The 14,849-nt window shown below is 51.8% G+C and overlaps 1 protein-coding gene across 1 annotated transcript in view; it reads right to left on the minus strand.

Moving 5' to 3' along the window:
- Positions 1-14,849, minus strand: part of LOC135503844 (plexin-B3-like) — a 302,325-nt gene that overhangs the window by 67,565 nt on the left and 219,911 nt on the right. Inside the window, exons 21-22 of the mRNA XM_064922002.1 lie at positions 3,862-4,020; positions 476-624 (exon numbers count right to left, since the gene is read on the minus strand). Of these exons, the coding sequence (XP_064778074.1) occupies positions 476-624; positions 3,862-4,020 (308 nt within the window). The remainder of the gene's footprint in view (positions 1-475; positions 625-3,861; positions 4,021-14,849) is intronic.

Below are 14,849 nucleotides of genomic sequence, written 5' to 3' on the forward strand. Positions count from 1 at the left end.
TAGTGTGTGTGTGTTAGTGTGTGTGTGTTAGTGTGTGTGTGTTAATGTGTATGTGTGTTAGTGTGTGTGTGTTAGTGTGTGTGTGTTAGTGTGTGTGTGTTAGTGTGTGTTAGTGTGTGCCTGTGTTAGTGTGTGTGTGCGTGTGTGTGTTAGTGTGTGTGTGTGTTAGTGTGTGTGTGCGTGTGTGTGTTAGTGTGTGTGTGTGCGTGTTAGTGTGTGTGTGTGTTAGTGTGTGTGTGTTAGTGCGTGTGTGTGTTAGTGTGTGTTAGTGTGTGTGTGTTAGTGTGTGTGTGTTGGTGTGTGTGTGTTAGTGTGTGTTAGTGTGTGTATTAATGTGTATGTGTGTGTGTGTGTTAGTGTGTGTTAGTGTGTGTGTTAGTGTGTGTGTTAGTGTGTGTTAGTGTGTGTGTGTGTGTGTGTGTTAGTGTGTTAGTGTGTGTGTGTGTGTGTGTGTGTTAGTGTGTGTGTGACTGACCTGTACATGAGGATGATGACCAGCACCACTAGGACCACCACAGCAGCCCCTGCAGCCAGACCCACCTGGGCAGCCAGAGGGACAGGTGAGAGGCCTTCTGTATCATACTGCACTGTACCCAGGTCTACGTTCAGCTTCCCCATTACCACCTACAGGGAGAGAAAGAGAGATACAGAGGGAGAGGAGGGGAGAGAGAGAGAGACAGAGATAAGGAGGGAGAGGAGGGGAGAGAGATATGGAGGGAGAGGGGGGAGAGAGATATGGAGGGAGAGAGATATGGAGGGAGAGGGGGGAGAGCGAGAGGGAGACAGAGATAAGGAGGGAGAGGAGGGAGGAGAGATATGGAGGGAGAGGAGGGGAGAGAGATATGGAGGGAGAGAGATATGGAGGGAGAGGAGGGGAGAGAGATATGGAGGGAGAGAGATATGGAGGGAGAGGAGGGGAGAGAGATATGGAGGGAGAGAGATATGGAGGGAGAGGGGGGAGAGAGAGAGGGAGAGGAGGGAGAGACAGAGATAAGGAGGGAGAGGAGGGGAGAGAGAGAGGGACAGAGATATGGAGGGAGAGGAGGGGAGAGAGATATGGAGGGAGAGGAGGGAGAGAGATATGGAGGGAGAGAGATATGGAGGGAGAGGGGGAGAGAGAGAGGGAGAGGAGGGGGAGAGAGGGGACAGAGATATGGAGGGAGAGGAGGGGAGAGAGATATGGAGGGAGAGATATGGAGGGAGAGGGGGGGAGAGAGAGGGAGAGGAGGGGGAGAGAGAGGGACATAGATACGGAGGGAGAGGTGGGGAGAGAGAGATGGAGACGAGGGGAGAGAGAGAGGGACAGAGATATGGAGGGAGAGGAGGGGAGAGAGAGAGGGGAGAGAGAGAGGGAGAGAGATACAGAGGGAGAGGAGGGGAGAGGAGGGGAGAGAGGGAGAGAGAGAGATATGGAGGGAGAGGAGGGGGGAGAGAGAGGGAGAGAGATATGGAGGGAGAGGAGGGGGGAGAGAGAGGGAGAGGAGGGGAGAGAGAGGGAGAGGAGGGGAGAGAGAGAGGGGAGAGGAGGGGAGAGAGAGGGAGAGGAGGGGAGAGAGAGGGAGAGGAGGGGAGAGAGAGAGGGAGAGGAGAGAGAGAGGGAGAGGAGAGGGAGAGGAGGGGAGAGAGAGATGGGAGAGGAGGGAGAGAGAGGGAGAGGAGGGGAGAGAGAGGGAGAGGAGGGGAGAGAGAGAGGGAGAGGAGAGAGAGAGAGGAGAGGAGAGGGAGAGGAGGGGAGAGAGAGATGGAGGGAGAGAGATACGGAGAGAGAGAGAGAGGAGAGAGAGAGGGAGGGGGAGAGAGGGAGGGAGAGAGATACGGAGGGAGAGGAGGAGAGAGAGGGGGGAGAGGAGGGGAGAGAGAGGGAGAGGAGGGGAGAGAGAGGAGAGGAGGGGAGAGAGAGAGGGAGAGGAGAGAGAGAGGGAGAGGAGAGGGAGAGGAGGGGAGAGAGAGGGGGGAGAGGAGGGGAGAGAGAGGGAGAGGAGGGGAGAGAGAGAGAGGGAGAGGAGGGGAGGGAGGGGAGAGAGAGAGGGGAGAGGAGGGGAGAGAGAGGGAGAGGAGGGGAGAGAGAGGGGAGGAGGGGGAGAGAGAGGGAGAGGAGAGAGAGAGGGAGAGGAGAGGGAGAGGAGGGGAGAGAGAGATGGAGGGAGAGAGATACGGAGAGAGAGAGAGAGAGAGAGAGGGGATGGGAGAGAGAGAGGGAGAGAGATACGGAGGGAGAGGAGGGGAGAGAGAGAGGGGAGAGGAGGGGAGAGAGGAGGAGGAGAGAGGGAGAGGAGGGGAGAGAGAGAGGGAGAGGAGGGGAGCGAGAGAGGGGAGAGGAGGGGAGCGAGAGAGGGGGAGGGAGGGGAGAGAGAGGGAGAGGAGGGGAGAGAGAGGGAGGGAGGGGAGAGAGAGAGGGAGAGGAGGGGAGAGAGAGAGGGGAGAGGAGGGGAGCGAGAGAGGGGAGAGGAGGGGAGAGAGAGGGAGAGGAGGGGAGAGAGAGGGAGAGGAGGGGAGAGAGAGAGGAGAGAGAGAGGGAGAGGAGAGGGAGAGGAGGGGAGAGAGAGATGGAGGGAGAGAGATACGGAGAGAGAGAGAGAGGAGAGAGAGAGGGAGGGGAGAGAGAGAGGGAGAGAGATACGGAGGGAGAGGAGGGGAGAGAGAGAGGGGAGAGGAGGGGAGAGAGAGGGAGAGGAGGGGAGAGAGAGGGAGAGGAGGGGGAGAGAGAGAGGGAGAGGAGAGAGAGAGGGAGAGGAGAGGGAGAGGAGGGGAGAGAGAGGGGGAGAAGAGGGGAGAGAGGGAGAGAGATATGGAGGGAGAGAGATACGGAGAGAGAGAGAGAGGAGAGAGAGAGGGAGGGGAGAGAGAGAGGGAGGGGAGAGAGAGAGGGAGAGAGATACGGAGGGAGAGGAGGGGAGAGAGAGAGGGAGGGGAGAGAGAGAGGGAGATACGGAGGGAGAGGAGGGGAGAGAGAGAGGGGAGAGGAGGGGAGAGAGAGGGAGAGGAGGGGAGAGAGAGGGAGAGGAGGGGAGAGAGAGAGAGAGGAGGGAGAGAGAGAGAGAGAGGAGAGAGAGAGGAGAGAGAGGAGAGGAGGGGAGAGAGGGGGAGAGAGGAGGGGAGAGAGGGAGGGAAGAGAGAGAGGGAGATGAGGGGAGAGAGAGAGGGAGAGGAGGGGAGAGAGAGAGGTAGAGGAGGGGAGAGGAGGGGAGAGAGAGGGAGGGGAGAGAGAGGGGAGGGGGGAGGGGGGAGAGGGAGGGGAGAGAGAGAGGGAGAGAAGAGGAGGGGAGAGAGAGAGAGAGGGAGAGGAGGGGAGAGAGAGAGGGAGAGGAGGGGAGAGAGAGATGGAGAGGAGAGAGAGAGGGAGAGGAGGGGAGAGAGAGGGGGAGAGGAGGGGAGGGAAAGGAAGGGGAGAGAGAGAGGGAGAGGAGAGGAGGGGAGAGAGAGAGGGAGAGGAGGGGAGAGAGAGATGGAGGGGAGAGAGAGGGAGAGGAGGGGAGAGAGAGAGGGAGAGGAGGGGAGAGAGAGATGGAGAGGAGAGAGAGAGAGAGAGGAGGGGGAGAGAGAGAGGGAGAGGAGGGGAGAGAGAGAGGGAGAGGAGGGGAGAGAGAGAGGGAGAGGAGGGGAAAGAGAGAGGGAGAGGAGGGGAGAGAGAGAGGAAGAGGAGGGGAAAGAGAGAGGGAGAGGAGGGGAGAGAGAGAGAGGGAGAGAGACATATAAACATCCTCAATCATTAAATAACTGCATCATCTCATTCCAGTTCCAGAGATGGTTGAGGAACACAGTGATGCAGTGCTGTCAGGAGATACCAACTCAAAGAGTACAGTACAGTATTGACCGTGCGTGTGTGCGTGTGTGTGCGTGTGCGTGTGTGTGTGTACAAACCCTCAGGCTGGGCAGTTGGTTGCTCCCTAGACTGTCTGGTTGTTTCTCAGGTGGTTCACAGTACAGGTGAGTGCTGTCTAGAGTCTTCACCTCACACTCCTGGTCACCTAACCTGGCCACCACTTCATCGCGAGTCATGGCACGCGTCAGGTCCTTACCCTGGGACGGACAGACAGCCATTAGTCATCAGAGGTCAAAGGTCCTTGACTGGACCAACACATACACCGGTCAGTCAGTCATCACGTCATATGATTGTATTTTATACAGGTCAGCTAACAACATATTCTTGTTTAAAACGATGATCTGAAATACAGCAGGAAAACGTTAGGATTCATCTCCAACAGATTCACCTCTAACAGATTCACCTCTAACAGGTTACCGTGTCGGTCTGATTCACCTCTAACAGGTTACCGTGTCGGTCTGATTCACCTCTAACAGGTTACCATGTGGGTCTGATTCACCTCTAACAGGTTACCATGTGGGTCTGATTCACCTCTAACAGGTTACCCTGTGGGTCTGATTCACCTCTAACAGGACAGGTTACCCTGTGGGTCTGATTCACCTCTAACAGGTTACCCTGTGGGTCTGATTCACCTCTAACAGGTTACCGTGTGGGTCTGATTCACCTCTAACAGGTTACCCTGTGGGTCTGATTCACCTCTAACAGGTTACCCTGTGGGTCTGATTCACCTCTAACAGGTTACCGTGTGGGTCTGATTCACCTCTAACAGGTTACCCTGTGGGTCTGATTCACCTCTAACAGGCTACCGTGTGGGTCTGATTCACCTCTAACAGGTCACCCTGTGGGTCTGATTCACCTCTAACAGGTTACCCTGTGGGTCTGATTCACCTCTAACAGGTTACCCTGTGGGTCTGATTCACCTCTAACAGGTTACCCTGTGGGTCTGATTCACCTCTAACAGGTTACCGTGTCGGTCTGATTCACCTCTAACAGGTTACCATGTGGGTCTGATTCACCTCTAACAGGTTACCGTGTGGGTCTGATTCACCTCTAACAGGTTACCGTGTGGGTCTGATTCACCTCTAACAGGTTACCGTGTCGGTCTGATTCACCTCTAACAGGACAGGTTACCATGTGGGTCTGATTCACCTCTAACAGGTTACCGTGTGGGTCTGATTCACCTCTAACAGGACAGGTTACCGTGTCGGTCTGATTCACCTCTAACAGGACAGGTTACCGTGTGGGTCTGATTCACCTCTAACAGGTTACCCTGTGGGTCTGATTCACCTCTAACAGGTTACCATGTGGGTCTGATTCACCTCTAACAGGTCACCGTGTGGGTCTGATTCACCTCTAACAGGTTACCGTGTGGGTCTGATTCACCTCTAACAGGACAGGTTACCATGTCGGTCTGATTCACCTCTAACAGGTTACCATGTGGGTCTGATTCACCTCTAACAGGACAGGTTACCGTGTGGGTCTGATTCACCTCTAACAGGTTACCCTGTGGGTCTGATTCACCTCTAACAGGTTACCATGTCGGTCTGATTCACCTCTAACAGGTTACCGTGTGGGTCTGATTCACCTCTAACAGGTTACCCTGTGGGTCTGATTCACCTCTAACAGGTTACCATGTGGGTCTGATTCACCTCTAACAGGTTACCATGTCGGTCTGATTCACCTCTAACAGGTTACCGTGTGGGTCTGATTCACCTCTAACAGGACAGGTTACCATGTGGGTCTGATTCACCTCTAACAGGACAGGTTACCGTGTGGGTCTGATTCACCTCTAACAGGTTACCGTGTGGGTCTGATTCACCTCTAACAGGACAGGTTACCATGTGGGTCTGATTCACCTCTAACAGGTTACCATGTGGGTCTGATTCACCTCTAACAGGTTACCCTGTGGGTCTGATTCACCTCTAACAGGTTACCGTGTGGGTCTGATTCACCTCTAACAGGTTACCGTGTGGGTCTGATTCACCTCTAACAGGTTACCGTGTCGGTCTGATTCACCTCTAACAGGTTACCGTGTGGGTCTGATTCACCTCTAACAGGTTACCCTGTGGGTCTGATTCACCTCTAACAGGTTACCGTGTCGGTCTGATTCACCTCTAACAGGTTACCCTGTGGGTCTGATTCACCTCTAACAGGTTACCCTGTGGGTCTGATTCACCTCTAACAGGTTACCCTGTCGGTCTGATTCACCTCTAACAGGTTACCGTGTGGGTCTGATTCACCTCTAACAGGTTACCGTGTGGGTCTGATTCACCTCTAACAGGTTACCCTGTGGGTCTGATTCACCTCTAACAGGTTACCCTGTGGGTCTGATTCACCTCTAACAGGTTACCGTGTCGGTCTGATTCACCTCTAACAGGTTACCCTGTGGGTCTGATTCACCTCTAACAGGTTACCGTGTGGGTCTGATTCACCTCTAACAGGTTACCATGTGGGTCTGATTCACCTCTAACAGGACAGGTTACCGTGTCGGTCTGATTCACCTCTAACAGGTTACCGTGTGGGTCTGATTCACCTCTAACAGGTTACCGTGTCGGTCTGATTCACCTCTAACAGGTTACCGTGTCGGTCTGATTCACCTCTAACAGGTTACCCTGTGGGTCTGATTCACCTCTAACAGGTTACCCTGTGGGTCTGATTCACCTCTAACAGGTTACCGTGTGGGTCTGATTCACCTCTAACAGGACAGGTTACCGTGTCGGTCTGATTCACCTCTAACAGGTTACCATGTGGGTCTGATTCACCTCTAACAGGTTACCCTGTGGGTCTGATTCACCTCTAACAGGTTACCGTGTCGGTCTGATTCACCTCTAACAGGTTACCCTGTGGGTCAGATTCACCTCTAACAGGTTACCCTGTGGGTCTGATTCACCTCTAACAGGTTACCCTGTGGGTCTGATTCACCTCTAACAGGACAGGTTACCCTGTGGGTCTGATTCACCTCTAACAGGTTACCCTGTGGGTCTGATTCACCTCTAACAGGACAGGTTACCCTGTGGGTCTGATTCACCTCTAACAGGACAGGTTACCCTGTGGGTCTGATTCACCTCTAACAGGTTACCATGTGGGTCTGATTCACCTCTAACAGGTTACCCTGTGGGTCTGATTCACCTCTAACAGGTTACCATGTGGGTCTGATTCACCTCTAACAGGACAGGTTACCGTGTGGGTCTGATTCACCTCTAACAGGTTACCATGTGGGTCTGATTCACCTCTAACAGGTTACCATGTGGGTCTGATTCACCTCTAACAGGACAGGTTACCATGTGGGTCTGATTCACCTCTAACAGGTTACCATGTGGGTCAGATTCACCTCTAACAGGTTACCATGTGGGTCTGATTCACCTCTAACAGGTTACCGTGTGGGTCTGATTCACCTCTAACAGGTTACCATGTGGGTCTGATTCACCTCTAACAGGTTACCATGTGGGTCTGATTCACCTCTAACAGGTTACCCTGTGGGTCTGATTCACCTCTAACAGGTTACCCTGTGGGTCTGATTCACCTCTAACAGGTTACCCTGTGGGTCTGATTCACCTCTAACAGGTTACCGTGTGGGTCTGATTCACCTCTAACAGGTTACCCTGTCGGTCTGATTCACCTCTAACAGGTTACCGTGTCGGTCTGATTCACCTCTAACAGGTTACCGTGTCGGTCTGATTCACCTCTAACAGGTTACCATGTGGGTCTGATTCACCTCTAACAGGTTACCGTGTGGGTCTGATTCACCTCTAACAGGTTACCGTGTGGGTCTGATTCACCTCTAACAGGTTACCCTGTGGGTCTGATTCACCTCTAACAGGTTACCGTGTGGGTCTGATTCACCTCTAACAGGTTACCCTGTGGGTCTGATTCACCTCTAACAGGTTACCGTGTGGGTCTGATTCACCTCTAACAGGTTACCCTGTGGGTCTGATTCACCTCTAACAGGTTACCGTGTCGGTCTGATTCACCTCTAACAGGTTACCCTGTGGGTCTGATTCACCTCTAACAGGTTACCATGTGGGTCTGATTCACCTCTAACAGGACAGGTCACCGTGTCGGTCTGATTCACCTCTAACAGGTTACCGTGTGGGTCTGATTCACCTCTAACAGGTTACCATGTGGGTCTGATTCACCTCTAACAGGTTACCGTGTCGGTCTGATTCACCTCTAACAGGTTACCCTGTGGGTCTGATTCACCTCTAACAGGTTACCGTGTGGGTCTGATTCACCTCTAACAGGTTACCCTGTGGGTCTGATTCACCTCTAACAGGACAGGTTACCCTGTGGGTCTGATTCACCTCTAACAGGTTACCATGTGGGTCTGATTCACCTCTAACAGGACAGGTTACCGTGTCGGTCTGATTCACCTCTAACAGGTCACCGTGTCGGTCTGATTCACCTCTAACAGGTTACCATGTGGGTCTGATTCACCTCTAACAGGTTACCGTGTGGGCCTGATTCACCTCTAACAGGTTACCATGTGGGTCTGATTCACCTCTAACAGGTCACCGTGTGGGTCTGATTCACCTCTAACAGGTTACCGTGTGGGTCTGATTCACCTCTAACAGGACAGGTTACCGTGTCGGTCTGATTCACCTCTAACAGGTCACCGTGTCGGTCTGATTCACCTCTAACAGGTCACCGTGTCGGTCTGATTCACCTCTAACAGGTTACCCTGTGGGTCTGATTCACCTCTAACAGGTTACCCTGTGGGTCTGATTCACCTCTAACAGGTTACCGTGTGGGTCTGATTCACCTCTAACAGGTTACCGTGTCGGTCTGATTCACCTCTAACAGGTTACCGTGTGGGTCTGATTCACCTCTAACAGGTTACCGTGTGGGTCTGATTCACCTCTAACAGGTTACCGTGTGGGTCTGATTCACCTCTAACAGATTCACCTCTAACAGATTCACCTCTAACAGATTCACCTCTAACAGGTTACCATGTGGGTCTGATTCACCTCTAACAGGTTACCATGTGGGTCTGATTCACCTCTAACAGGTTACCCTGTGGGTCTGATTCACCTCTAACAGGTTACCCTGTGGGTCTGATTCACCTCTAACAGGTCACCGTGTGGGTCTGATTCACCTCTAACAGGTTACCATGTGGGTCTGATTCACCTCTAACAGGTTACCGTGTGGGTCTGATTCACCTCTAACAGGACAGGTTACCATGTCGGTCTGATTCACCTCTAACAGGACAGGTTACCGTGTGGGTCTGATTCACCTCTAACAGGTTACCATGTGGGTCTGATTCACCTCTAACAGGTTACCGTGTGGGTCTGATTCACCTCTAACAGGACAGGTTACCGTGTCGGTCTGATTCACCTCTAACAGGTTACCGTGTGGGTCTGATTCACCTCTAACAGGTTACCCTGTGGGTCTGATTCACCTCTAACAGGTTACCGTGTGGGTCTGATTCACCTCTAACAGGACAGGTTACCGTGTCGGTCTGATTCACCTCTAACAGGTTACCCTGTGGGTCTGATTCACCTCTAACAGGTTACCCTGTGGGTCTGATTCACCTCTAACAGGTTACCGTGTGGGTCTGATTCACCTCTAACAGGACAGGTTACCGTGTCGGTCTGATTCACCTCTAACAGGTTACCCTGTGGGTCTGATTCACCTCTAACAGGTTACCCTGTGGGTCTGATTCACCTCTAACAGGTTACCGTGTCGGTCTGATTCACCTCTAACAGGTTACCATGTGGGTCTGATTCACCTCTAACAGGTTACCGTGTGGGTCTGATTCACCTCTAACAGGTTACCGTGTGGGTCTGATTCACCTCTAACAGGTTACCATGTGGGTCTGATTCACCTCTAACAGGTTACCGTGTGGGTCTGATTCACCTCTAACAGGTTACCGTGTGGGTCTGATTCACCTCTAACAGGTTACCGTGTGGGTCTGATTCACCTCTAACAGGTTACCATGTCGGTCTGATTCACCTCTAACAGGTTACCGTGTGGGTCTGATTCACCTCTAACAGGTTACCGTGTCGGTCTGATTCACCTCTAACAGGTTACCGTGTGGGTCTGATTCACCTCTAACAGGACAGGTTACCGTGTGGGTCTGATTCACCTCTAACAGGTTACCCTGTGGGTCTGATTCACCTCTAACAGGTTACCCTGTGGGTCTGATTCACCTCTAACAGGACAGGTTACCGTGTGGGTCTGATTCACCTCTAACAGGTTACCCTGTGGGTCTGATTCACCTCTAACAGGTTACCCTGTGGGTCTGATTCACCTCTAACAGGTTACCGTGTGGGTCTGATTCACCTCTAACAGGTTACCCTGTGGGTCTGATTCACCTCTAACAGGTTACCGTGTGGGTCTGATTCACCTCTAACAGGTTACCATGTGGGTCTGATTCACCTCTAACAGGTTACCGTGTGGGTCTGATTCACCTCTAACAGGACAGGTTACCCTGTGGGTCTGATTCACCTCTAACAGGTTACCGTGTGGGTCTGATTCACCTCTAACAGGTTACCGTGTGGGTCTGATTCACCTCTAACAGGTTACCGTGTGGGTCTGATTCACCTCTAACAGGTTACCATGTGGGTCTGATTCACCTCTAACAGGTTACCGTGTGGGTCTGATTCACCTCTAACAGGTTACCGTGTGGGTCTGATTCACCTCTAACAGGTTACCATGTGGGTCTGATTCACCTCTAACAGGACAGGTTACCGTGTGGGTCTGATTCACCTCTAACAGGACAGGTTACCGTGTGGGTCTGATTCACCTCTAACAGGTTACCGTGTTGGTCTGATTCACCTCTAACAGGACAGGTCACCATGTGGGTCTGATTCACCTCTAACAGGTTACCGTGTGGGTCTGATTCACCTCTAACAGGACAGGTTACCCTGTGGGTCTGATTCACCTCTAACAGGTTACCCTGTGGGTCTGATTCACCTCTAACAGGTTACCCTGTGGGTCTGATTCACCTCTAACAGGTTACCGTGTGGGTCTGATTCACCTCTAACAGGTTACCGTGTGGGTCTGATTCACCTCTAACAGGTTACCCTGTGGGTCTGATTCACCTCTAACAGGTTACCGTGTGGGTCTGATTCACCTCTAACAGGTTACCTTGTGGGTCTGATTCACCTCTAACAGGTTACCGTGTGGGTCTGATTCACCTCTAACAGGTTACCGTGTGGGTCTGATTCACCTCTAACAGGTTACCGTGTGGGTCTGATTCACCTCTAACAGATTCACCTCTAACAGATTCACCTCTAACAGGTTACCGTGTGGGTCTGATTCACCTCTAACAGGTTACCATGTGGGTCTGATTCACCTCTAACAGGACAGGTTACCATGTGGGTCTGATTCACCTCTAACAGGTTACCGTGTGGGTCTGATTCACCTCTAACAGGTTACCGTGTGGGTCTGATTCACCTCTAACAGGTTACCATGTGGGTCTGATTCACCTCTAACAGGTTACCATGTGGGTCTGATTCACCTCTAACAGGACAGGTTACCGTGTGGGTCTGATTCACCTCTAACAGGACAGGTTACCGTGTGGGTCTGATTCACCTCTAACAGGTTACCCTGTGGGTCTGATTCACCTCTAACAGGTTACCATGTGGGTCTGATTCACCTCTAACAGGACAGGTTACCGTGTCGGTCTGATTCACCTCTAACAGGTTACCCTGTGGGTCTGATTCACCTCTAACAGGTTACCCTGTGGGTCTGATTCACCTCTAACAGGTTACCATGTGGGTCTGATTCACCTCTAACAGGACAGGTTACCGTGTCGGTCTGATTCACCTCTAACAGGTTACCCTGTGGGTCTGATTCACCTCTAACAGGTTACCGTGTGGGTCTGATTCACCTCTAACAGGTTACCGTGTGGGTCTGATTCACCTCTAACAGGTTACCCTGTGGGTCTGATTCACCTCTAACAGGTTACCCTGTGGGTCTGATTCACCTCTAACAGGTTACCCTGTGGGTCTGATTCACCTCTAACAGGTTACCGTGTGGGTCTGATTCACCTCTAACAGGTTACCCTGTGGGTCTGATTCACCTCTAACAGGTTACCATGTGGGTCTGATTCACCTCTAACAGGACAGGTTACCGTGTGGGTCTGATTCACCTCTAACAGGACAGGTTACCGTGTGGGTCTGATTCACCTCTAACAGGTTACCATGTGGGTCTGATTCACCTCTAACAGGTTACCGTGTGGGTCTGATTCACCTCTAACAGGTTACCGTGTGGGTCTGATTCACCTCTAACAGGTTACCCTGTGGGTCAGATTCACCTCTAACAGGTTACCCTGTGGGTCTGATTCACCTCTAACAGGTTACCCTGTGGGTCTGATTCACCTCTAACAGGTTACCCTGTGGGTCTGATTCACCTCTAACAGGTTACCGTGTGGGTCTGATTCACCTCTAACAGGACAGGTTACCGTGTCGGTCTGATTCACCTCTAACAGGACAGGTTACCCTGTGGGTCTGATTCACCTCTAACAGGACAGGTTACCGTGTCGGTCTGATTCACCTCTAACAGGTTACCCTGTGGGTCTGATTCACCTCTAACAGGTCACCCTGTGGGTCTGATTCACCTCTAACAGGTTACCGTGTGGGTCTGATTCACCTCTAACAGGACAGGTTACCCTGTCGGTCTGATTCACCTCTAACAGGTTACCGTGTCGGTCTGATTCACCTCTAACAGGTTACCGTGTGGGTCTGATTCACCTCTAACAGGTTACCCTGTGGGTCTGATTCACCTCTAACAGGTTACCATGTGGGTCTGATTCACCTCTAACAGGACAGGTTACCGTGTGGGTCTGATTCACCTCTAACAGGACAGGTTACCATGTGGGTCTGATTCACCTCTAACAGGTTACCGTGTGGGTCTGATTCACCTCTAACAGGTTACCGTGTGGGTCTGATTCACCTCTAACAGGACAGGTTACCGTGTGGGTCTGATTCACCTCTAACAGGACAGGTTACCATGTGGGTCTGATTCACCTCTAACAGGTTACCCTGTGGGTCTGATTCACCTCTAACAGGTTACCGTGTGGGTCTGATTCACCTCTAACAGGTTACCGTGTGGGTCTGATTCACCTCTAACAGGACAGGTTACCATGTGGGTCTGATTCACCTCTAACAGGTTACCCTGTGGGTCTGATTCACCTCTAACAGGTTACCGTGTTGGTCTGATTCACCTCTAACAGGACAGGTTACCATGTGGGTCTGATTCACCTCTAACAGGTTACCCTGTGGGTCTGATTCACCTCTAACAGGTTACCGTGTTGGTCTGATTCACCTCTAACAGGACAGGTTACCGTGTGGGTCTGATTCACCTCTAACAGGACAGGTTACCATGTGGGTCTGATTCACCTCTAACAGGTTACCCTGTGGGTCTGATTCACCTCTAACAGGTTACCGTGTGGGTCTGATTCACCTCTAACAGGTTACCGTGTCGGTCTGATTCACCTCTAACAGGTTACCGTGTGGGTCTGATTCACCTCTAACAGGTTACCATGTGGGTCTGATTCACCTCTAACAGGTTACCGTGTGGGTCTGATTCACCTCTAACAGGTTACCGTGTCGGTCTGATTCACCTCTAACAGGACAGGTTACCATGTGGGTCTGATTCACCTCTAACAGGTTACCATGTGGGTCTGATTCACCTCTAACAGGACAGGTTACCGTGTGGGTCTGATTCACCTCTAACAGGTTACCATGTGGGTCTGATTCACCTCTAACAGGACAGGTTACCGTGTCGGTCTGATTCACCTCTAACAGGTTACCCTGTGGGTCTGATTCACCTCTAACAGGTTACCCTGTGGGTCTGATTCACCTCTAACAGGTTACCATGTGGGTCTGATTCACCTCTAACAGGACAGGTTACCGTGTCGGTCTGATTCACCTCTAACAGGTTACCGTGTGGGTCTGATTCACCTCTAACAGGACAGGTTACCATGTGGGTCTGATTCACCTCTAACAGGACAGGTTACCCTGTGGGTCTGATTCACCTCTAACAGGACAGGTTACCATGTGGGTCTGATTCACCTCTAACAGGACAGGTTACCATGTGGGTCTGATTCACCTCTAACAGGACAGGTTACCATGTGGGTCTGATTCACCTCTAACAGGACAGGTTACCATGTGGGTCTGATTCACCTCTAACAGGTTACCCTGTGGGTCTGATTCACCTCTAACAGGTTACCGTGTGGGTCTGATTCACCTCTAACAGGTTACCGTGTGGGTCTGATTCACCTCTAACAGGTTACCGTGTGGGTCTGATTCACCTCTAACAGGTTACCGTGTGGGTCTGATTCACCTCTAACAGGTTACCGTGTCGGTCTGATTCACCTCTAACAGGTTACCCTGTGGGTCTGATTCACCTCTAACAGGTTACCGTGTGGGTCTGATTCACCTCTAACAGGTTACCCTGTGGGTCTGATTCACCTCTAACAGGTTACCATGTGGGTCTGATTCACCTCTAACAGGTTACCGTGTCGGTCTGATTCACCTCTAACAGGTTACCATGTGGGTCTGATTCACCTCTAACAGGTTACCGTGTGGGTCTGATTCACCTCTAACAGGTTACCGTGTGGGTCTGATTCACCTCTAACAGGTTACCCTGTGGGTCTGATTCACCTCTAACAGGTTACCCTGTGGGTCTGATTCACCTCTAACAGGTTACCATGTGGGTCTGATTCACCTCTAACAGGTTACCCTGTGGGTCTGATTCACCTCTAACAGGTTACCATGTGGGTCTGATTCACCTCTAACAGGTTACCATGTGGGTCAGATTCACCTCTAACAGGACAGGTTACCGTGTCGGTCTGATTCACCTCTAACAGGACAGGTTACCATGTGGGTCTGATTCACCTCTAACAGGACAGGTTACCATGTGGGTCTGATTCACCTCTAACAGGTTACCGTGTGGGTCTGATTCACCTCTAACAGGTTACCCTGTGGGTCTGATTCACCTCTAACAGGTTACCATGTGGGTCTGATTCACCTCTAACAGGTTACCGTGTCGGTCTGATTCACCTCTAACAGGTTACCCTGTG

Source organism: Oncorhynchus masou, chromosome 18, assembly GCF_036934945.1.
Source record: "Oncorhynchus masou masou isolate Uvic2021 chromosome 18, UVic_Omas_1.1, whole genome shotgun sequence".
In the NCBI taxonomy this organism is placed as follows: Eukaryota; Metazoa; Chordata; class Actinopteri; order Salmoniformes; family Salmonidae; genus Oncorhynchus; species Oncorhynchus masou.